General features: G+C 43.9%; 1 protein-coding gene across 6 annotated transcripts in view; it reads left to right on the forward strand.

The window, feature by feature from the left end:
* The window catches only part of LEF1 (lymphoid enhancer binding factor 1), a 71,437-nt gene that overhangs the window by 37,104 nt on the left and 10,577 nt on the right, over nucleotides 1–23,756 (forward strand). For 3 of the 6 annotated variants that reach the window (XM_055797143.1, XM_055797144.1, XM_055797142.1), the window contains 7 exons: nucleotides 4,940–5,072; nucleotides 9,130–9,220; nucleotides 11,478–11,561; nucleotides 13,450–13,572; nucleotides 14,301–14,463; nucleotides 17,069–17,176; nucleotides 20,852–20,900. In XM_055797143.1, coding sequence (XP_055653118.1) covers nucleotides 4,940–5,072; nucleotides 9,130–9,220; nucleotides 11,478–11,561; nucleotides 13,450–13,572; nucleotides 14,301–14,463; nucleotides 17,069–17,176; nucleotides 20,852–20,900 — 751 coding nt within the window. Of the gene's footprint in view, nucleotides 1–4,939; nucleotides 5,073–9,129; nucleotides 9,221–11,477; nucleotides 11,562–13,449; nucleotides 13,573–14,300; nucleotides 14,464–17,068; nucleotides 17,177–20,851; nucleotides 20,901–21,550; nucleotides 21,592–23,756 lie in introns of all 6 variants that reach the window. The other 3 variants (XM_055797145.1, XM_055797147.1, XM_055797146.1) reach the window with 3 other exon arrangements.

Below are 23,756 nucleotides of genomic sequence, written 5' to 3' on the forward strand. Positions count from 1 at the left end.
TTGGCTTTTTTTCTGGTAGTCTTGCTTTACTTCAGAAGCATTTCAAAAATGAGGGAAAGCTTCATGGATTCAGACCAAATCAGAGATGCTGTGTTTCACCACTAGCTCACTGGATATTAATTTAAACTGTCTCAAAGTGTACTCCTCAGATGAGAGGACAGGCGCTTGTTTAAAATGGTGAGTAACTCTGTGACTACACATATGGCATCGCCAGTGCAGAGCACTTGCAGGGATCGCCCAGCTGCGTGGCAGCAGCTGTACCAGTGCCATGGCTGGGGGATTTCTTCCCCCCATCTTTGTCCTGCCAAAGTGCCTTGATTACAGTTCAAGCCTTACCTCTTGCAGACTGTGACTGCTGTTCGCAAGGGAAACGTTTGCTCTTGCACTGACTTTTGCAGTTGTTCCTGCATTACTTTGACACAGCAATTGTTTTAAACCAACGTCCAGTGCAGAGCGAAGCTCCTACTGGGGTAATGCCTACTGCTGGGTCAGGATCTTCTTCCCTGTCAGCTCTTACCCTTTCTCCACCATCATTATATTAGGGATTTTGGGTGGGGGTTTTTCAGGCCCATCATAAAACCGAATAGCAGCCTCCTCATAGCACTGGCTGGCCAATTAATTTGGCTCCTGCTGTTTCCAGTACATGTATATTCTCCCAACTCTGCCTGTTTGCCCTGTTGGTGTCCCTTTAGGGGACCATCCCCTGCCTGCACTGCCTCACCTTAGCCTGAGCAGATGCTCAGGAGAAGTAAAATATACCGACTGTGAAGGCCCAACCTGGTGAGCAAATGTCCAAGCAGCAGAAATGACCCAAGGAGGGCAGGGAAGAGGTCCCGTGAGTGTAAGGCCAGTTCCCAAAGGATGCTGCCATCGGCTGTGCTGCAAGACTTTGCGTTAGGACTGGAGACCTGGTGGGCCAGCAGCCTCCAAGGAGGCCACCAAGGTTTGCTCACTCAGAAGCGAGTGTCTCTTTGAGCTGGGTTCCGTGGGGCACAGCTGGGTGTCCGTGTCCACAGGCCAGCAGGTGCAGGTGTTCCTTTGCTGTTAACCCATAATGCTCATAACAGTTATGCTGTGCATGACAAGATGCCCTGAAGTATAAGGGAAGGTCTTCATGATTGTAAACCACAGGTCCTCATTTTTAATTGTTTATTTTTTTCCAAATTGCAGATCTTGAGTGAGGCTATATATTCAGTTTCCTTTACTTTACAGGTTGTGTGAAGAAGCTTGGGCCCAGAGTTTAATGCAGGTGACTAAACTGATGTGATGTGGTAGTACACTATGTATGCTACGTCAGAGCCATGTTAAGAACCATTTCAACAAACATCCAACTTCTTCAGATTGTCTTGGAAATGAGAATTGCATCCTCATCTGCTTTATTGTTTCTAGGTGCTATTTAGGTACCAGCTTAGATCAAATTATGTTTTGGTGGGTGGGTAAGCATCGTTTCTGTACTGAAATATTGAAGAACCTCCTGTAGGACGATGGGTAATTATGTAATTGTCTCGTTGAAGGTGTGTGGACTGATTGGGTTTTGCAGGAGAAGATTTTAAGGTTGTGTTGAGGAGAAAAGGTGCTCTCCAAACCGTGCCTATATGAGACGTAAATGTCACCGGTGTGCCGCGGAGAGCTGTGGCGGTTGCTGGCTGAGTCTGTTGGCAGTGCTGAGTCACGGGGGACAGAGTTCCCCCTGCATGGACGTCATGTTGACCCAGGGCGGCGGTCACTGTGTCCAGGTCTCTGTCAGTCACTCCAGTGTTTCTGCAGCTGTATGCACCATCTTCTGAGGATTTGGGGAGGGAAATGCAGGAAGGATGCCCTGGTTTTGGGAGGAGGAGGAAGCCTATGGGCAAAGACACTGGGCTGCGGTAGGAGTCGTCTAATCAGCGCTGTCTGGTACCTCAGCATGAGATAGGACTTCGGCCATGTCCTGCAGCCCTGAAAAGCCTTTGGAGCTGTAATGCCTGCTGCGAGCAGTACACAGTGGAAGGGGCTTCAGCGTCGTCCCCCGTCCAGATACCCCCAGGCGAAGGGTGCAGGCCAGCATCTGTGGAACTGGCTGGAGTGTGTGGGGCCGGTCTGCTCCTCCACTCATCCCAGCCTGGGGTTGGGAAGATTGCGAGGGCGGTGAGAGGGGCATCCAGCTCTGCATATGAGATCTTGGTCTCCTGCCCTGAACCTGCTCTGGGAGGACGGCCCAGGTAACCCATCTGGGTCGACTTGTAGTGCAGGTGCCATAGCAGAACCTACTTGCTCCATAGGGCTTTTGGAAAATCTGCTATCAGGCTCAAAACTGTATTTTGTGTGTGGTTTCTCCCTGTCAGTCCCTGTGGTTACCTTGGTGGTGGGGCTGTAGGGGATGGGAAGGCACAACTTGTGCCCACGAAGCCCCTGTCTAGTGGCACGCCTGGGTGCCCAGCAGGATTTAGAAGCCAGAGCTCCATAAGCCCTCCCAAAGCAGTGTTAGGGAGGTCTCAGCCAGGCCCGAGAGCATTATTATTATTAATTGTTTTATTATTATCATTATAATTATGCTCATTATTATTATTTATTGTTACTGTTTCTTCTTTTTTTTTTTTTTTTTTTTTTTTTCCCCAGTTTCTGGCTCTGCAGACCCCCAAATGCTCTTAATGGAGATACAGCCCGTTTATATGTTAATTTTAAGCCTGCTGACAAGCGGTTTGCTTTTCTCATGACTTCTCAAGGTTCCGTCGCCCATTGAAAGCTGCTGCTGTGGGCTTAGGGGATAAGGTGCCGAGAACTAGAAAATAAAATAAAATCTGCAGGGTGCTGGAGAGTGAGGGGGCACAGGGGCTGGCTTTCTTGAGGTACAAATGAGTGATTTCTGAAAGCAAGTAACCCTGATACCAGGGGTGTGCATGACAATTACACTCAGTATAATACAAAATGTTAATTACTAAATTTTGAGAAATTAATGCTGATTAGCAGCTCTGTGTGTGACCTAAATACATTTATTGCTTGATCTTTATTCATAATATACAGTTTATTGTTGATAAAGCAATTGCTGAATGGTGGGCTGGCCCACAAGTCTCGTGGCTAAAGACTGAGGCCCGATTTGTAAATCATCTGAAATTTGTTGGCATCTGTTTTTTGTTTAATTTATACAGCCAGGGAAGATGAATAGCAGTTTGAGCTATCCCCTTTACAACCCAGCTCAAAGATATTATTGAGAATTCATATTGCTTTTATTATTTGGTCACAAAAATGGACCTAATGCTTGTTGGCTTTAAAACACCTACTAGCGCTGCTTTCTCTCTCCATCTTGCAAAATATAAGACAAGGCCGAAGCTTAAATTAAAATCCTCAGGTTCTTATCTCTTTCCCACAGGAAAGCAAATCTGTGTTGAAAACCGTAAAATTAAGAGGAGAGCAAGGATAGCATAATTTAGCAAAAATTCATGGCACCAGATTCTGAGCTATATGACTGGAGGGATAGGTCAGACATTAAGAAGATACTGCCTACTAATGCAAGTTCCTTAAGGTGGTGCTCTGGAAACAAGGCAAGCAGAAAATGCTGCACTGGTTCCCGTTTGCTCCCTTTCCTCCACTCCTACCGGCCTTAACAATAAATTGAGTTGTCCATTCAATAACCCTTCTGCTTCCAGAAGTCCAGAGAAATCCTGAGTTTGTACTTGGAGTATTGTCCTAACGTGTTTGTGCTGGGATTTCAATAGTGAACTCAAAGAAAATTAATTTCATTGAACTCCTTTTTTTTATTTATTTTATTTTTTTCTTAGTTCCTTATATTTGGCAGACTTTCCTTGCTGAGTTTTATCGGTATTTCTGTCTGAAGGACAGTTAATGTTTTGCCTTATTTTTTTTAAAAAAATTATTAAAATCCTGTTTGCACCATAAGTATTTTTGCTAAGGGGCAGGGTATCGTGGTGGGATACAAATGAGGAGTGCCTGTTACACGCTGGCATCATTGCTACAGCTCGTCCTGCCACGGGAAGAGCAGCTTGTGTTTCAACCAGCATTTTGTCAGGGCAGATGAATCCCATTGTCTTGCAGCCTTGATCCACGAGTGTGATTTTGGGGGGTGTCCTGCCATCATGCTGAGTGTCCCCTCCCTCCCCTGTGCCTCAGCAGGAAGCCTGATGAGAAGCGTGCATCTTGTCCTGCATGGGCATTGCCTTACAGCACCCATTTTGGGATCCTCTCGGGTATTTATAAGCACTTTGATTTCAGGCCACTGCCAACTGCTTATATGTCAAATTAGGCTTTTAAGGGTGTTTTTCAGTTGCGTACTACACAAATAACGAGATTTCAACCAGAGTTTGTAAAATTGCGAGGGAAAAAACCCACCATTCCTTGTGGCAATGGAGGGGTGGGGAGGCACAGCCTGTCCCCACCACTGCAACGCCATAGCCATGCAGGAGAGCAATGGAGAGGAAGACTGAACTCAGTGAAAGTTGTGATGTTCTTAAGGCTGGAGATGTGGCAAACATACACTTTAAACCTTTTTTTTTTTTTTTTTTTTAATTCTATCCTGTAACTGAAGGGTTTCTTCAGCGTTGCTGCTGGCTCTGCCATACTTTGGATACAGCCCTTGGTGTGCAGTGCCTGCCAGCCCGGTGTGGTGGCAGTCCTGCCCTTCAGCCTTTCCAGCCACTGCTTTTCTGGCCCCATCTCTGTATTTCCCAGATGCCTTTCCTCCTATTCCTGTCCCCCACTCATTTCCTCAACGCCCACATCCCTCCTCAGGCATCAGTGATTCAAGGATGCCAATTCTGGCAGAAAACCTGGTTGCCATCCACCAGGCCCAATGTCATGTCTGTCTATCTGTTCCTCTCCCTTCGGTAGTGCAAATATGTAAAAATTGCATTTCGGAAATGTTGGGGGTTTTAGAATTTTTTTTTTAAATGCAGAAGCCCCACCTTGCTAACACTTATTTTATTTTTTTTTTCTTCTCTTGCAGTCAAACAAGGTGCCAGTGGTACAGCCTTCTCATGCGGTTCACCCCCTCACCCCCCTTATCACTTACAGCGATGAGCACTTTTCCCCAGGGTCGCACCCATCTCACATCCCCTCAGACGTCAACTCCAAGCAAGGTGAGCCCGTCCATCCCAGCATGGTGGGGATGCAGAGCAGTGCTGGTGCCCCCTGTGCTGCTGATAGAGCTTTATTTGTAATATTTTAGATTTAGAGGGTGGGTTCCAGGCATGCATGCCTGCTTTCAGAGATGGTCATTCTGCCATGATGCTGGTATTTAACTTGGCTGTTTAAATCCTCATGCTCTTTCTAATGTGATAATTTGGGCGTGCTTTACTCGTCAAAATCTTTTAAAATTTCAGTAAGCAGCAGCCAGTCCTCGCCATCCCCTGTGGGGCCCAAGGCTTGTAGCACGCAGAAACAGCAATCATCCCTCACCTTCTCAAAATCAGGGGAAAAGTACTTCAGCAGCGGTGTTATTGAAACTTTTCCTTTTCCCCTTTTACTGAAAATTGTATTTTATGTCCTTGTATCCTGGCTGTCTGAATTCTTCCATATGTCAGTTGGCATAACAGAAGCATAGCCCATAAAATACAGTTTTGAGCCTGTGCAAGTTAAGGCTTTGCAAACATGACATTTTGTTTAACCTTCTCGTGCCGGCTGCCTTCTGCAGAATGCATAGTTTTAGATGTCTGAGTCGTGGGGGTCAGTTTTCTCTGCACCCCTAGGACTCCTTCAAACAAAAGCAGCCCCCCAGATCCTCATCTGGGAACATCACACCAGCACCCTCCTGGTCAGTCTGCGGGCTGCCAGGGAAGAGGGAACAACCTGTGAGGTGCTGAGCCCAGCCTGTGCCGAGAGTACTTGACCAGTGCCCCAGCAAAGCTGGGGGTTTCCTGGGGAGGGTGTGCTTGGTTGCATTGAAATGCAGGAGCTGGGGGGGATGTGATGGTGGTTGGGGTGGTGCAAGGGGAGGACTGACCCTGGCCGGCACAGGTCTGAGCCTGGGTTTGTGTAAGTGCCTGAGAAGGAGAAGCCTGCATGGGAGAGCTGGTGACGACGAGGGAAGCAGAGGGAGCAGAGGGTGTACAAAGGCGTTCACTGTAGTCAGGACATCTGTGTGTGGTCGTGAAGTCTGTCTGTGCTGGGGCTGGTCCTGGAGGGTGCCTTTCCCTGCTGTTTTCTGCCCCCTCGCATGTCCCACCATGTGGTGTGACACCTAGTTGACAAGATCGTGAAACTCTGCTTTACCTGGGCACACATCCATGGGCACAGTTGTCCCATTTATCTGGAGAGGTGTCTAGCCACCATCGTTCAGGGAGAGAGACCATTCTTAGTTCTGACTTGCCCTGAATGCCTAGATTTTTTTTTGGCCTTGCTACACAGATAATAACATGGGCTACATCCAGAAAATTCCATGGCCCTGTGGCTCTGTGTGGTTTTTTGCTCTTTGCTGATTAGTTGGTTGTTGGTTTTTTTAGGGAGGGGGAATACAAAAAGTACTCTGCCTGGAAAGCCTGGCTTGTAAATACAGGTATAATATCTTTTTCAGAGTTGGAAGAAGCAAATGGAGACCTCCTGTCCTCATTTGTCTTCCTCCTTTGCATCAGTGCCCAGGAGAAGGATATTCACATTCATTCCTTGAAATCCCAGTGGTGCCACCAGTTAGAGAATGGGGTTTCCACTTCTTGTGCAAGCTGGCTGCAACGGCTGGGGCACACCCTGCTGCTGCAGTTCATGACCTTAAGTGAAAACCTCTTGCCGCATGATAGGTTTGCCCTCCTGCACTCCTTCTTTGCCTTTACCCCTAGTTTATTTTTGTATTCCTGTCCTGCAGACCCAAACCAAACATCTAGTTTGTTGTTTCTGCTGCCCATTGTCCCTTCTGCCTTTTCTCGCCCCCTCTCCTGTCCAGCCCCAGTGCATCCCACCACTCACATCGCCATCTCCAAGCACTAGCCTGGCCAGGGGCTCTGCCAGGGGGCAACCAGGGGCATCTCTGGTGCAGAGCTCATGTCCCCCCTGTGTTCCTGAAAGGGCTCTCGATCTCTTTGCTTAGTGTCTGGTGAAGATGGGGATGGATAATACAGACTTCTGGTTTTGGCTGTGACAGTCTCCTTTATGTGTGTGGTCTTTCTATACTCCCTGTTTCGGTGCCGCTGGCATGTGGGAGCAGCCCCAGTGAAGTGGCCCATGCAGTTGCTGTGAAGAGAGGATTTATTTTTTTTTTCCATCAAGTCCTCTGCCAAACGCCTCCAACCATTGTTTCTGTCCTTGCCTCCCACCGTGGATTTGGAACAAGGCACTGCCCTGGCACCCCAGCCCTGATGCCAGGGCCAAGGTGCCCTCCTCCCACCAAAATCCCCCAACAGGGGTGTCCACAGCAGCTTGCCTGCAGTGCTACGTCTTGCACCCCAGGCACTTTGGGAAGGAGACACAATCACCACCTTGATAAAGTCAGTCACTTCCTCTCCTTTTTTTTTTTTTCTTCTCTTTCTTTCTTTCCTTCCCTTAACCCTCTCAGGAGCAAGAACTTGCTTTGGAGAGCACTGGCTGTATGGTAGCTGTGCGTGTTCCTGCTGGGCATTAGGTGTCTAGTAGCCCCCCATCAGGGTCCAGAAGCTTTGGACTAGTGATAACCACTGTGCATTAGTGCAGGGACAGCAGCGTTGTCTCTGTTGGTCAGAAATGCGGATTTTGTGGAAGGAGTGGCCCGGTTCCTTGTGCAGAACTTGGTCTGGCAGGGGCAAGGTTGTGCTGTCACTCCCAGGAGCATCAACCATCACCAGAGATGAGAGAGATGAGATGCTGGGCTTGTTTTTCACCTTTGGTTGGTTGTTGTTTTGTTTTGGTTTTTTTTCCAGCTGCTCTGGAAGAGCATTCCCTCTCACATTAAAACCCTGGGGTATATAAAGTGTTCCCTCTCTTGTCAGCCACCAGCTGTTTTACACCTTTGAAAAGACAACTAGCCAGAAATTTGATCCTCACTCAGATTGCGGTCCCAAGTCTGAGAATTTAGCTTTTTTGAGACAGTAACACCACCAGTATTGTTGTCTATCTTTTCCTGTACATAGTCCTGAAAGATGTTCTTCAAATCTTGTAATTAAATTCAGTAGATTAAAATACAAACTGGGGGGGCAGGGGGGATAAATCACTGGCATCAATCTATAAACCACGTCTCAAGGTAGCGCACACATTCAGTCTTGGACCTTTGGAGCGTCACCACATAAATATTTAATACCCCTTTAAAGGAGCTGATTTAACATGTGAAGTAGACTTAACAATTCCTTCTGCTTCAGCCCCCTCTTCCCCAAACACATTTAAATAAACCGATGTCTTTGTGGCCTCTGCAACCATAATTCCATGTCTCCTGGGGGCACAAGGTTTAGGTGAAGAATGGAGACCACAGACCCTTTTGGGACGAGGATTAGCTTTAATCTTGAGGTGATTCTTGCAGTTGTAGGACTCTGTGTTCTGGGGAATGTGAGCTGATGGATCATTCCTGATGGGGCTCTTATTTTTCCATGAAATACTACCAATGCAAAACAGATTGACCTTGGAGCCCACAGGAGTCAACTTGATGAAGAGCTTAGTTGGAGCTGGAGTGACAATTGGAAGCCAAATGAATCATATCAAGTGTGACCAATACAGGCCTGAAAATTATTCTTAATTAACCACTGATCCTCTGTGGTAGCAAGTTTCCAAAATCTGTGAATCCATAAGGGAGCCCATGAAAATGTACGAGTAGCAATTTACCTAATCTAATAGCTCTACTGTAGTGCCTCTTTGACAACGCCTTATTTTCCTCTTGTTTCATGCAGTGTTAGAAGAGGTCCTTAGGATTTGGTCGGGTTTGGTGAAACCATTGAGAGGACAGTATTGCCTAACGCACTTTACAGAAGATCTAAACTTGCAGGGGTCCTTACCTGTACAGTTATGTGCTCCTTCCACTTTGTTTTTTCCAGTATTTCCCTTTGAATTGCAATATCATGTGCAATTTATCATTTATAAAGGTGGCATGGGTAGCCTTTTGCTTTTAATGCTAACCAAGAAGGTGGTTATTTCTTATCCAGAACACTAATTCCATTGTAGCATTGGCTGTGTTAGCTGTGAACTGTAGCTCACGTGTAGTATTTTGAGGGGGAAAGTCATTCATTCTTCTGTGCTCTTTAACAGGCATGTCCAGGCATCCTCCAGCTCCTGATCTCCCTACCTTCTATCCCTTGTCTCCAGGGGGGGTTGGACAGATAACACCACCTCTTGGCTGGTAAGATCTTTTAGCTTCTTTTCAGACAAAGGTGCATGTTCACGCCATTCACTGTTGTTGAATCAATTGCAGCATTTACAAAGTAAGAATGTCGCTGCAGTAAGAAATTACTATGTTATTTTAGCTGAAAAGATCAAAAAATGGCGATCTTGGAAATGAATTGAATCTGGTTTTTGAACACTTACAGAAATTGAAGTGTGCAGATTTCACTTTGAAGTCTATATATTTCTTATGGCTCAGATTTGTGGCTCTTGGCATTCGGAAAGATAGCAGAAAACAGTTCTCAAGGAATTAAATGTAAATTTTTAATAAACAAGATTGCAATTACTAAGGGGAGGGGAGGTAAGAAGGAACTTTGAAGTGTGTGTGTGGGGAGAAATCTTGAAACTGCACCCAAATGGAGAACAAACTTTCGTAGTCTGCTGCTTTTTAGCTTCTGTATGGAGAGAAGCCTCTGCCATTGGGAGATTTCACTGCTCTAGCTAATACTGGCACTCTCAGGATCTCTCTCCGCCACTCAGAGTGTCATTTTCCTCTTGGAGGAAACACGTGGTATTTTCAGAGTAATCAATTCAGCAGGATGCTTCATATCTGCTTGGGGTAGATAGGTACTTGTCCTCAGCTCTGTCGGAGAAAGAAATAAGAAAACTCAGCAACAATTTCAGTACTTTACAGTTTGTATCTTGACTAGTCTGTGCCCATGCAATAAGCGATGCAGATTTTTTTGGGTTTGGTTTTTTTTTTTTTTAATGTGTCTATGGGAGGGAGACATGATCCAGATGACAGCAGGCAGAGAAAGTAGAGAGCAGAAGATTGTGAAACGCTGTATTGCTGGCAAGTCTTTCAGGAAGTGTCACATACCTTTTTGGAACAAATGATTATCAGATACCAAGCTAAAATATGGAAGTATCTGACTCTCTATTTTTATATTATTACCCCCTGCCCCCATTTATTGCATTTATTGGGCTGACTTCACCACCACCAGGCAGTTCCTGGCATGCATTTTCCAGATGTGGTTAATCATTTCTTCTGAATGGTTTCTAGATGCAGAGGCTGGGGGGGAAGGAAGGGCAAAAAAAAAAAGAAAGGGAGAGACTAGATCTGGTCTTAAAAGGCTTGGGGATGTGTTCAGTGGCACTCACCAACAGTGGGACATGCCCAGCCATCCCTTATGCTATCATCCAGCTGCCTTCTGTGCAGTAGCGCTGCTGAGACTTCCTCCACCTCCCCGCCCCAAGCACTGCTGATTTCCAGTAACATACACCAGGTGTGAAACCTCTATCCTGAACCTTACGAACACCAATATCCCTTTTTTCACCCCTCTGAAAGCTGATCTGTCAGTCAGTCAGTCAGTGAATAGGCTTGATGCATGTGGTGGTCTTTCTGGGCTGGTTCAGGTATTGGGGCAGAACCGGTATTTGTTTGCGTTACCGTAGCGTGCTACTTCAGGGTGTTCATCATAGTTGCAACCTGAACCATTGGTAACTGAAAGTAACCAAAATGTAATCATGATGATTAAAAACTAGAGTTCAAATGACAGGCTGCTAACAAAATACTCTGTATCTATGGGAGTATAAAGGAGGTAAGAATTTCACCCAAGCTTCTTTTACTGGATTGCAAAGTTTGATCTTTAAGTATAGTTAAGATGGCCTTGTGTTTCTGTGGGCTTTTAGGTGGCTGTGGTTTGGGGTTTTTTTATCAAATAAACTTCTACTTTTTTAGAAAAGCTGGCCACTTGTATCTCACTATAGAAGATGCAAATGGAAAGAGTCCGTCCTAAGCTTTCAAAGATTTAATAAAACCGTTCAAAAGGTTTTCTAGCTTAATAATTCACAATCTGGTTTTGTGCTGATCTACGATAGAACTATTTGGAATAAGATGCCTCTTTCCTAAGAGCTGGTTAACCAAATCTGATACCAGTGCTTTTGAAACTAGGTGAGAGTGGGACAGAGATGGAGGAGTGTGCGTGTGTGTGTGTGTGCGCACGTGCGTGCACATGTGCTCTGGGGGAGGAAGGCTGTTTGTTTTGGCTTTTCTCCTGGGTGTAGAGCCAGATTGGGAATCTTTAATAGCAAGGGAGAAAGCCCAAAGTGTTCAAGTATTTGTTAGTTTTTAATACAGCAGAACTCTTGAAAGTTTTACCTGTTACTATTTATTTGTGACTAGTACTGAGTTCCCATCAAGTGCTTGTAACTCTAGAGTAACTATTGAATACCGTATCATATGATTGATGGGTTCCTTTCTTCTGTGACCTCAGGCAAGGTCAGCCTGTATATCCCATCTCGAGTGGATTCAGGCAGCCCTATCCATCCTCACTCTCAGTCGACCCTTCCATGTCCAGGTAGGTGTAGGAGGTGAATGACTGACTGGGGAGTAACTGTTGGCATTAGAGGGCAAGTTGGTCTTCTGCTTGCATCTTGGTCTGCCTTTGCTTGCTTTTCAGTCAGCTAAAACCTTATGCATACATTTTTATTTAACTTATTTGTGTATATACAGTTTGCCTGGATCCCACACTGGTCTCATTCAGCATTTTCTTGGCAGTCTCTGGAGTATTGCAATTAGGAGCACTGGTGAATTGTCAACAATTAATTGAGCTGTTTCATCTGAAATGAGTCATTAGTTCATTTCTAGATGCAACGTATAGTGTGCATCCTTGGGTTTTGCTCATGCAAGTATGCAACCAGGTGGATTGTCACTGTAGTCTGTGTTCTCTAGTCCTAATTTCAAAGTCTTAGTAATTAGTCTTGAATCATTTAGGTATCACTCTGTGTGGAAACTTGCTCGCAAGTAGGTATTTTATAGCCCAGAGCCACTAATGGCAGGGGATGCCAGCACAGTGTATTTGTACTGGTGTGTGAATCAGGCACTGTGTCTTTATGTCTAAGTGCAAGCAAGCAATGCTAATTGAGACCTGGCCATGACACACTCCAGACCTCCTCTCCTCTGCTTTTGCACTCTAAAGACAGCTTCTGCATCCTGTGCTTTGTGTACACAAGGTTGCAATATACCATTCTTGGTTGGTGTTTTGTGTGACCTGTAGAAGACACATCCTCTTGCACGGGGATTTAAGACAGGCCACTTGATAAGTGGTGGGTCCTCTGGCTTCTATTTGTGTGGACTCCTTTGGATTATCACTGTCCCTTCACTTCTTTACAGGGGAATGATAAGCATGTGCCTGTCAGGGTGACTGGGAAGAAAACCCATTCTTTCTCCGTAACAAAATTACTTGATTTCGTTACAGGGCTTCATGTTTGCTTTATTTTGATGGCATGAAGGAGAAGGGCAAGGGGGCTAGGGAATGGAGAAAGGGGAGGCTGGATGCCGTTCCTTAACCAGCACTCATTCAGCAACCCTTTGGGGCGTGAGCTTGCTTTTCGTGTTAATGGTACTTCCTGCCAGTTCAAAATAAAGCATGCAGGTTTTCTGCTGTGCTTGAGCTTGCAATGCTCAGCACCTTCAAGATCTGTTTCAGCTATCCTTGGGGATGACCTGGGTTCATAGGGTTGGATGATTGAGTTAGTGGTACTTCGGTTTTCTTCTCCATTTTCCTTCTTGTACGAATGAAAGGAAGCTTTATTTGGAAGTCGCTCTCTCCACCCCCCCACCCCCACCCCTTCTTCCAGGATGCAGGATTTTTAAAATGTATTTTTATTTTAAGCATTTGAGGGAACGATAGTGAGTTCAGGTGAAGTGACGTTAAAATCTTTTAGCTTAAGTACCTTGAAAAGTAAGAGATTCCCTAGAGAGCCATCAGGGACTTCTTGAAAATACTCTTCTTCTTTTATTTTATTTGTTTCTGCATGGCAGTTCCCTCCTTTGCATTCGCTGGTGGTGGATAGTTTAAGAATGTTTCTATCTTGGTGTGAAAATACAGTTTTTGGTTAAGAAATGTGTATTTTTATTGCTAGTCAGTGCAATAGTACAACCATTAAACGTTTCTTGTTTGCATTGCTAAAACTGTTTGCCTGAAAGGTAATAAAAGAACTTCTTTACAACCAAAATGTTGACTGATTTTTTTGTGTGTTTGTTTTTCTTGAATAAATGGGCTACAATGCACAAATCTTAGCCAAATGGTTTTCATGCACTCTTAAAGAATTGTCTTCCATTGCAAGCTCTGTAGCATTTACATTCTTGTAGTGTTGACATTCCTGGGGCATCCCACTGCTGTCATATGTGTTTGATGCCTGTCTGCAATAGGGTTACAGACCTTCCTTTGTTTTCTCTTTTAGGTTTTCACATCACATGATTCCTGGTCCTCCAGGCCCTCACACAACTGGAATCCCTCACCCAGCTATTGTAACACCTCAAGTAAAACAAGAACATCCGCACAACGACAGTGAGCTAATGCATGTGTGAGTCTGCCTTTCTGCGCTAGCCCTTATTTTATAAAAGTTTGAGAACTAACTCTATCTGAAGAAGAGTCGAAGATGTTAAAATAAAAAAAGGTGCCTTTCATGAACTCTCTTGAATTTTAACTCTTCTCCTATAACTGAAATGGGAGATGTGGGGCACTATTTGGGAAGAATAATGAGACGTGAAGCCATTTTTCATTCCAGTCCAGCACTTGTTAGCTATCAGCAACAGTCATTTTGATTCAGACATAATCATGGACCTGTCTACCTGTGAATGTTGCTTGAGTGTGAACTCACAACCTTCTGCTGGAAAAGATCTTAACTGCAAAATTTACTAGTAAAAAGCAGCCTTTTGCCATACTAAGCAATAAGGCTTAAGAAAGAAGCGGATGAGGAGCTATCCTCCTGTCTGTAGCAGTGGTCTTTTAGGGTACTATGGGTAGCCTTTCAAAAAGAATTGAGAGAAGTGATCAGTTTGGTGTAGATTCACAGATCAAATGTTATTTGCTAGAGACTGTCAACCTGACATCCTCCCTGAGTGTTAAATTAAGTCAGTTCTCTGAAAAGATATGAAAGTGAATGGGACATGACCGCTGAAATTCTCATTCTTACTACTTAAGTGTTACTGTAACCACAGGTTGGTAATTTTCCATTGGTTTTTTTTTAGGCTGAAGGTAAATGGATGCTTTTTTTTTCCCCTCCTTTCCCTTTCCCCCACCACGTTTTAGGAAGCCTCAGCACGAACAGAGAAAAGAACAAGAGCCAAAAAGACCTCATATTAAGAAACCTCTGAATGCTTTCATGTTGTACATGAAAGAAATGAGAGCGAACGTTGTAGCAGAGTGTACTCTGAAAGAAAGCGCAGCTATCAACCAGATTCTTGGCAGAAGGGTATGTACAGGAGGGTGTGTGTGGACTCACGTGTGCTGCTAATTTGTGTTTCCTTTGAGTTGGGTGTGATGGCTGACTTTCTGCTTGAGGTGCTAACTAATGTGCAGCTATCAAATTAGCTATATAAGATAAAGCACGCAACTAAAAGCAGTATCTTCATTTTCCTTTTTCAGCATTAGCAACATCATCAAATTCGTGTCTGTTCCACTTGTGGTGTCAGCACCTCAGGCATGAAATATCCTCATTCACACATGGAAGTGCATTCAAATCACCTTCTGGGTCCTTCCATACACTGCCATCCATCAGAGCAGGAGGGAATCATTCAAAGATGAACACTGGACACCAGTAGAGGTGGAACTCAAAAGTGAATGTAATGTGGTCCAGTTGTAGAGTCATGTAGGCTGAGAGGCATCTGTGCAAGGTCATCTAGTCCAGCAGCTGCTCAAAGCAGGCCCAGTAACATCAGGTTGTTCAGGGGGTTGTTCAGTCAAGTTTTGAATGTCTCGGAAGTCACCAGCCAAGTACTGATGGTCCCCGAGCCTTGCTGAGGCCATTTCCTTCTGCAGCACTGTAGGCATATTTTGTTCTTTCCGTGCTCTGAAACAAAAAGAGATGCACACCAACCCAGAATGACAAACTTCATGTTCATGGTCAGTGTTGTTCTTCCAAGGGAAGGCAGCAGAGGTAGATGCTCATTTTGCCCTTGACTGTCCCAGAAATGAGAACAGGGGCAACTTTTGTATCAGTCAGAGTTTGAGTAGGGAGTATTCGAATCCCCCTTCTTGACCACTGACTAAGGCAGTATTGAGAGACACTGCAACTCTCTGGAAATCCTGTGCTTTTAAGTGGGAAATCAGTACATGACCGTAACTGCTCCTTCTCTGTTACAATCTGAAGACCCTCACCCCACCCAACCCTCTCAAACAGAGCATACATCTGTTGGTACTTGTCCTGGTTCCTGGTTCCTGCAGCCTTCTGCCTTGTCTCTGATGTTCTTGTTATCTTCTCTCTAAGGACATCTCAGTGCTTGCCTTTTCCATTCTTTCATCCAGGTCTCTAGGATCGTTTTTTCATTCTCACTCCCTCAGTAATCGATCTCAGTTGCTTAGTATGTCACCCCTGTTTTCTTGGCTTGAATGAGGGCAGTGGCTTGCTTATCTCTGTTTTGGTAATGAATCAAGCCTCAGTGCCTCTTACCTGCTTTTTCCACATCTTGGAGTCTTCCTTTCAAGTTACTGTTCTCTGTGAAAGTACCTCAAATTTCATTTTTACTGTGGTACAAACCATGTCTAAGTTATCCAGTATAATTGCTTGGAGATTAATTATTGTCAAATGTTTTGTCTTCAGTCCTCCTGGTCACTGTTTACTATACCCTGTGCCACTCTGTAACAAGAACTACCTCTGTTTTCAAGAGCTAACGCTTCGCACGCTGCTGGGCTCTGTGATGCCACTGCATAATGTTCACTGCCTTCCAGTTTTGGAATGCACGTGTGGAGTCTGAAAGTTGCAAATAGGCTGAACTGCTGTGTTCTCAGTAACACATCGAACTTGCCAAGTCCAGACAGACAAGTGCTTTAGTTCACGTCTTCTGACATGTAACAAACCGACATATTAAATCAAACAAACGTGATCTGATCTGAAATCCTAGTTCTGTAAATTATTCTTGCATGAGTCTCTTAATGATTTCATGTGGCTTTTTTTTTAATAAGTTCTCCCCGCCATGCATATTGGCAGAGTCAAACAAGAAGATGCATCTAATGCTGCAGCAGTGGAATCTGATTCAAAACAAAAGGCATGTACTCTTCTTGGTTCAGGTCTACGATAGGTGTTTCAACAAGACCAAAATGATTAGATACTGATGTAGCTGGTGCCTTTTCAAATGTGCAGATGTGAAGGGATTTTTTTTGTTTCAGGTTGTGTTGTTGTTTTTTTTTTTAACTACGTAAAAGCAGTAAGTTTATCCCTACTTGACTACACAGGTCAACTCATGTAATTTGGAAGACTACAGTTCTGTGGTTTCTGTCTCTTAGAAACTTTCTGCTGTTGCCATTTTCTTCTGTTGTAACAAAAAGAAATCAGAAAGCAGGTACCTTGAAGCTCAGTACTTAAGAAGTTGATCTTGGAACAGGAGCCTGCTGACACCCAGAAAGCCCTCTGCATCGGCATTGAAACCTGTGTGTAGCTGCTGCTTAAAACCAAGGCAGCAAACCTTTCTGTGGTGGGGAGCTTGCTGCCCTTCAAAAGCAGCACAAAACCTTTGTGTTTTGTCAGGAGCTAAACGGTGAGGTTTTTTGTTGGATTGGGGATTTTGTGTTGGCTTTTTTTTTTTTTAAGTAGCGTGAGGAGAGCATGGTTCTGTGAGCAGGTTATTTGGTGAGCCCTGTTTCCATAAATGATTTTTGTCTTGCTCAAGGCACTTGGCAGTTGCAGAGCTGACGAATGCCTGAAAGTTGGTTAAAAAACACGGGTGCTTGTAATTGCTAATGAATTTCATTTTTGCAGTGGGGAAGGACTGAATCAAAGTCACAAGAACACTTGCTCATGTCATCTGTTGCCTAGGTATGAGTTATGTCCTAGTCTAATGCTGTGTTTATTTTGTTTGCAGTGGCATGCTCTCTCCCGTGAAGAACAAGCAAAATATTATGAACTAGCTCGTAAAGAAAGGCAGCTACACATGCAGCTTTATCCAGGCTGGTCTGCAAGAGACAACTATGTAAGTCACTCACTTGAAGGCTTTTTTTAACAACTAACTTCCTTTACCTAACTTCTTTTTATTTTCTTCTTTTTAATTTGTGGAAAGTTTTGGATGGAGGGACAAACATAAAACATTAGCCTTATTTGTTTGTACTTCACTCATCCAGAAAACTTGAGATGTTCTTGTTGTAGTTGACATGCTGCTTATGGAAGTCACAGTTTTTCAGAGGAAAAGATGAAAACTGAGTTTTTTTCTAAGGCAATGACCCGTACTGTCTGAAAGCATATGTTTTACTGTACAGCTGTGATTTTTCCATAATCTTCTATTGGATCACTTGCTATCCAGAAATCTTCTTTAGACCTGAGCAAAAAAGGGATGTCTCTCTTGAAAGAGAACTGAAAGCCCAGGGGTCTTAATGCAGACTGAACTTTAGCTGAAAGTAATACAGAATGGTCCATCTCTGAAATAAGGCCTGCAAAATTTGTATAAGTAAACTGCCTGACAGATTCTGCTTTTATACCATTCAGTGAAGCTACTAAATTTTCTTAAAATTACTCTTACTTTATAATTAAATATCAAACAAGTGTTAATAGCACATTGTAAGCACAATGGCATAATTGTGCAGTGCAAGCTGTGCGATGAGGTGTTATGAAACTAACAAGCAGCATCCTGAAAGACTGATCCTAGTCTGAGATCTGGGGTCCCTTCTGTCCCCCCGTCAGCTGTGGCATTATTTACTGTGATAGGAGGTGTACATGCTATATCTGGCTCAGTTTTTCATCTGCATTAGGTGGACAGTCGTATTTTTCTACTTTGGTAATGTCTTGTGGACATCAAAGATTGAGGTACCTAAATACAGTGTTAACAGAAACTGTAGAAACTGGCACAGAAGGTATTGACACAGAAACTATGTGATTGTCTTTTGAAGCAAATGCCTTGGTCTCGCTGACAGCCATGCCCGGTTTTGTAAGCACAGACGCTACTGTAAGCCCTAGCAGCTTGTTTCTGCCTGTCTTACAGTCATCTTTTCTCGTAGATGAGTTGTCATGACCTTACGCAGATAGGGTTTATTTCCAGTAACCGGACCGTGTCAACAGAGCTGTCTTGAAATATACCTGGAAGCAAATAGGGCCTTAGTGATACGCTCCTGAAAATGATGGGATTTCGATTGTCTTGAACTTACTTGCTGGAAAATCAAACCCCTTTGGAGCCTTGTCAGTTCATGCTTAGTGGACGTCAGCCTTCAAGATTGTCCTGCGATGATTGCTCATGTTGACTTTGGGCACTTGACATGTTTTGCCCACAGCCTACTGCCATACAGCACATGCAGTGGACCTGCAGATTCTTAAAAGCCTTGATAGACATCGGGAGTGTGTAAGGTGGCATGTATGATTTCTTTCTTCGGTGTGCTTCCAGCCTACATCCTGTATGGAAGTATAGCTGCGATGTACTCCAGTCCTGTATGTTACAAGGGAGAACTCTGGTAGCTTCCTCTCGCAGTCCTTCTCCCTGCCTTGCCAGGAGTGCACACGTTTGTTGCAGTGGAGGTGAGAAGGTGATCATAGTAGATGTATCAGTGAAACCTTTTCAGGTATATATAACCCTTTTTTTTTTTTTTTTTCTTTCTTTCTTTTTTCTCTTCATTTTTTTTAACTTGGATACAATTTCATTTTTTGACTGCTTATTTAGCACAGATATTACTTCAGTATTTTGAGAGTTGGAAGTGACTTCCATTTCATGTGGCTGAATTTCATAAAACAGTACAATTAAAAATATGTACTACTTGGTTTTAATTCTTCTATTTTAGTTTGCCTGGTTATGCAGGATTTCAGAAATGTCAAGAAAATGTTAAGCATTGCTATGCAACTATTGACAATATCTGTGTGCTTTTTTATTAATGACATCCAAAGCAGTTCTGCAAAGTTGTGTGATGGTCATGAGAAGCACAGTGTCTTCATAACGTGGTGGTGTCTGTGTGTGCTGGAGTTGTCAGAAACTGCTTCATTTGGCAATGCTGACAATTAGTTTCCAGCCCAGCCTTTTCCTTCTGCTCCTCTGCTTCTGGTATCTCATAGATGGATCTCAGATCAGCTTTCAGAATGTTTTAGCACTTGAAGTCAGCCTGCCATAGAGAATAAACCATAGTTTTCCTCCTGTGATTTTTGCATGTTAACATCTGCGCTAATGCACTTTCCTCTGTGAAGAAGTATTGCCTCGGTGCCTAAAGCATATCACTGCGAGTTTCCAAGAGCCCTTGAAATCTGCTTTCCAACTTCTAGCCTTGGTCCCATCTTCGGGAGCTCGCTCACAAGGCATTGCCCAGCCCTGCTGTCAGCCTGAGTTGGGCAGACCCAGACTGTCAGCGGGCTTGAGACAAATTCATCTGCTGTAGCTTCAGTGTAGCCTGTATTTGGAGCCCTTGCTTGCTGTCCATCCGTGAGCACTGCGGTGGTTTGAGGTGGTTTCTCGCATCACTTGCTTTCCGTCCTGTCACCTTCAGAGCTAGCTTATGGCACGATGTGCCCCTCCACCTCAGCCCTTCCAGTCTGTGGCCACTGTGCGTGGCACGGTCTGTACCAGGACATGTGTTGGTGGCTGCCAGCTGTGTGTGTGGGGTGGCCCCTGGCTGCGGGCAGAAGGATGGACAGCAGGCTGCAGTCCCGCTTACAGCGTCTGCACCAAGGTTCGCCTTTGCTAGAGCTCATCTGTTAGAGCCTGTCCTGGCACCTTGAAGGCTTCTTTAAAATATAAACAGATATGCCTTTTTTTTTTTTTTTTTCCCCCCAAACATACAAGAAAAAAAGTTTTGACTGACAATGTAGGACAATAAAGAGAAGTCATATGGAGGAATATCAAAGCAGTAATTAGGGCGATGCAAAATGACCGAGGTTTAAAATTGTGGGTATAAACTGACCTTTTGTTTCCTGAAAGACTGTGTGAATGAGGAGCTCTGGCCTTTTCCATAGATGGGGGTGCGGGAGAAGGTTGTGTGTGTGGGTTGGCGCAATGAGCCTGTGCTGGCATGCTGGTGCCAGTGTGGTGTCCAAGGCAGACAGCTGCCAGACGTCCTCTTCTGCCCTGCACCTTGGTCGCGTTAAGGGTGCTCTGCTGTACTGCAGCCTGCTATTTGCTTATTGTACAGCACGTTCTCCAGACCAGGCACAGCCATATGAGACTTGGCTTTTGTTAAGGTACCAGCGTTATCAGAACAGTTTTAGTTGGCTGGTGTGCACCCTGGGGGCAAGTCATGGTCATCCTGGGTACTTTCAACACCCTGTCTGCTGTTGCCATGTATGACAGTGTAAGTATCTGAATGTGTGAAGAGCTCTTGTAAGAGCCATAAATTATGATATCAACATATGTGTCATCAGATTATTAAGCGTGAGAAGTCTTTTAGATGCTTGCGGCTGCCAGGGTTAGTTGAAAAACTGCCAGAAATTGTAATTCCATGTGGATATAAAAATGTGTATTGCTCGTGCATATTTCTCCATAGATGTTGAGGGCAAACCTTGTTACCACTGAAACAGTTGCAAGTGGGTTAGAAAAGGTTTTAGCTACCCTGAAACCAATTGGGTTTTTTCCTAAATGCTTTCTCAGTGTCCAAATGGCTTTCGTTTCTATGCTGTGTGGTGGGGGAGTGACCAAGAAAAGCTCTACACATGCAATGGTATGGTGAAATTTCCTGTTTTTTAGGGGAAGAAAAAGAAGAGGAAGAGAGAAAAGTTGCAGGAATCAGCATCAGGTAGGCCATGGCCAACTCTTACTTACCATTCACCTCAGGTGTATTTTAGAAACCAGGGCTTGTGCTATTTAATTTTTACATGCTTTTCTCTAACACTTGCTTCTGATGGATGTTTTAAGATACTTCACTTTGAATCCAAGCTTGTGAAAGTGCACACAATACGTGTCTCCTTTCCCTTATGCCTTGATGTGCCGCAGTCCTGATGGCATCAACATCTTTGGCTGAACTTCTGCATTGCTGCAGTCACTGTCCTGCTTTACCTTTTGCTTTTCTCCTCAGCCAGCGCTGTATCATCCTTAGATTTAACTGTTCTCAAATACTGTGGGATTATTGGACACGAGAAACTTTACACTGACCTTTTTGTAGCCACTGTATTTTTATTGCTGTATTTTGTGTTTCTGTGTACACTAACAGCTGCCTAGTAGGTTGGCTAAAAGCATCAGTGAGGTCTCCTCTTTGCCTGTAAAATATATACAAAGAAGCACCCTGTTTTCCACAATAAAAATGGCTGGTATAAGAACCATAAAAAACCCAAACTACTAAACCAAAAACACACCAAAAAATCCATGTAATATTGTAGCAAACAAACTTATTTGGAATGTGGAAAAAGTCTGTAAAGAAATTTGTTAAAGGAAAACAATCTTCTACAGGTACAGGCCCCAGAATGACAGCTGCCTACATCTGAAGCATGGTAAGAACATCTCTAAAGCTTTCCTGATGATAAAACTGAATTGTAAAATAAGCTTTCTTATAAATTTTATGCAATAATATGAATTTAGCAAAAATTGCAGAAGTTATCATATCCCAAAGCTAATGTTACTTTGACTACTGATGGTTTTTATACCGGCTATCTATTAGGTGTTCACCATTTCACTTCTCAACCTTAATATTTTCAAATTGACCATACCTCACTGACTCGCTGCAAGTCTGCCTGTGAAGCACAGGGATGGGTTTATTAAGCAGTGCAAACCCTCCCAGCCAGCAGACTGTCACAGTTCATAAGAGCAGGTTAGATGCTGGCTTCAGAGTACGTTTTATGTGCTGACATCTTTTAGATGCTGGCTGGCTGGGTACACTTTTTAAAAATGTATTCACCTGTATACTAACAAAAAATCTGCTAAAAGATGGGGCTGTATAGTTGTATCCAGAATTTCTCAACTGTACAGTGGTATTTCATGTGTGGTACGGGTTGGTTTTGTTGTTATATTTCCGTTGTGTGTTTTTTCTTTTATCATATCATATCATCTGCACTAAAGATGGAATGACTAGTGATCCCACATATCCAGTAACAACATCTAGTCTGCTCCTGAGTGCACACAGGACCACAGTGAGATCCTAATTTCTCAGTGTTGGTGTTGGAAGGCTGGGCCTTCTCTTCTTCTCACTGCAATACATTTTCTAGTAGGAATGGTATTCATTTGATACAGTAGTTGTTCTACACTGTCTTAATTAACCCAGACTGCTCTCAGGAGATCCATGAGAATTCCAGCAACCATGCAAACCCCCCTCCTACGTTCTAAAGACACCTATACATTGTAACAAAAACTGTCTCTTTATCGCCTCTCCCTCTGCCTCGTTTGGTCGTGTGATCGCCTTGGCACTCAGAGTGGTCAGCAAAGCAGCCTGGCCTCCTTTGGCCCTCTGCTCTGCTTGGACTTGCAGCCAGAGGAAGCCAAATCTGAGTTTGCTCTGTGCAGTGTGGCAGTCATCAGCCTGTAGTTATGCCATTGTCCTGGTTAGTCTAAACTCTGTTGGATCTAAGACTTTGGGTTGTTCGTTGTTGGTTTTGTTTGTTTTGGTTTTTTTTAACATGAAAAGGCAAAATGCATGCTCTTTTGTTTCTTCCTGATAAGCAAAAGGTTTTCAGGCAAGCAGACAGTCTTGCCCTTCGCAATGTGCCTGAGTAATGCTGATTTTAAATGTGGATTGCAGTATTTGGGTTCTTTAGCCTACACAACAAATGTAGCTGTAAAGTATCATTAGTTACAGTGACTGCTGTAAGTATTATATCTATTATTAAAAAAAAAAATAAAAGCAAGTGTTTTAACGTTGAGTTTTAGAATTGGTATTTCAGCTTAGTTGCCCAGGTCCACGACTACTGTTTTTTTCCCTCTCAAGTTAACACAGAACCTAGTAAGCAGAACATGCATAATTTTATCTGAATTGACTTAGAGCACTTGATTGGGATCGGAATACAACTCAAGTTCAAGTGACGGTTTGAAAACTGAGGGATATTTGGTTTGTTGGATGCCTTGCAATCTAAGGATGAGTGCCTTGCCTACACTGAACTGTTTTGTTGGAGCTTCTCTGCATTTCCGTAGTAAAGGATTAATGTTCTGAGTATGTGGGTTTTCTGTCTTTCCCTTTTATCTCTACACCCCTGCCTTTCTTCCCCTTAAGCTTTGCAACAGTGTGGAAACTGTTGGCAATAGCTGTCTCTGTCCTCACGCAATTTGTATGACGGAGTATGAGGACAGTAGGTATCTTCTTCCTCTGGAGAGGGAGTGTGCTGTTGACTCCATATACGTGCATGTAGGCAGCCTCACTAAACATCGTGTGCCGAGGGAAAGCTCCCCACTGCAGACGTACAGATGTGCTCTAGCTGGAAGTAAATGCACAAAATGATTTAGGGAACCTGAATCAGCCAGACTTCAAAGTAAACTTCTGAAGGTTAAGACTCTTGCCCTTTGCAAGCCTAATCCAACAAATGTTTTGCCCACAAGCGTAATATCTTACCAGGCCCACAGCAGAGCTGTTGTAGTCTTTACTGGATGGAGATAATAAGTTTGGGAATGCCTTTCAGTGAGTGCCGCAAAGAGCTCTTGAAGACAGGAAAACACTAGCTTTCTTACTCGT

Source organism: Falco peregrinus, chromosome 2 (assembly GCF_023634155.1).
Source record: "Falco peregrinus isolate bFalPer1 chromosome 2, bFalPer1.pri, whole genome shotgun sequence".
Lineage (NCBI taxonomy): Eukaryota > Metazoa > Chordata > Aves > Falconiformes > Falconidae > Falco > Falco peregrinus.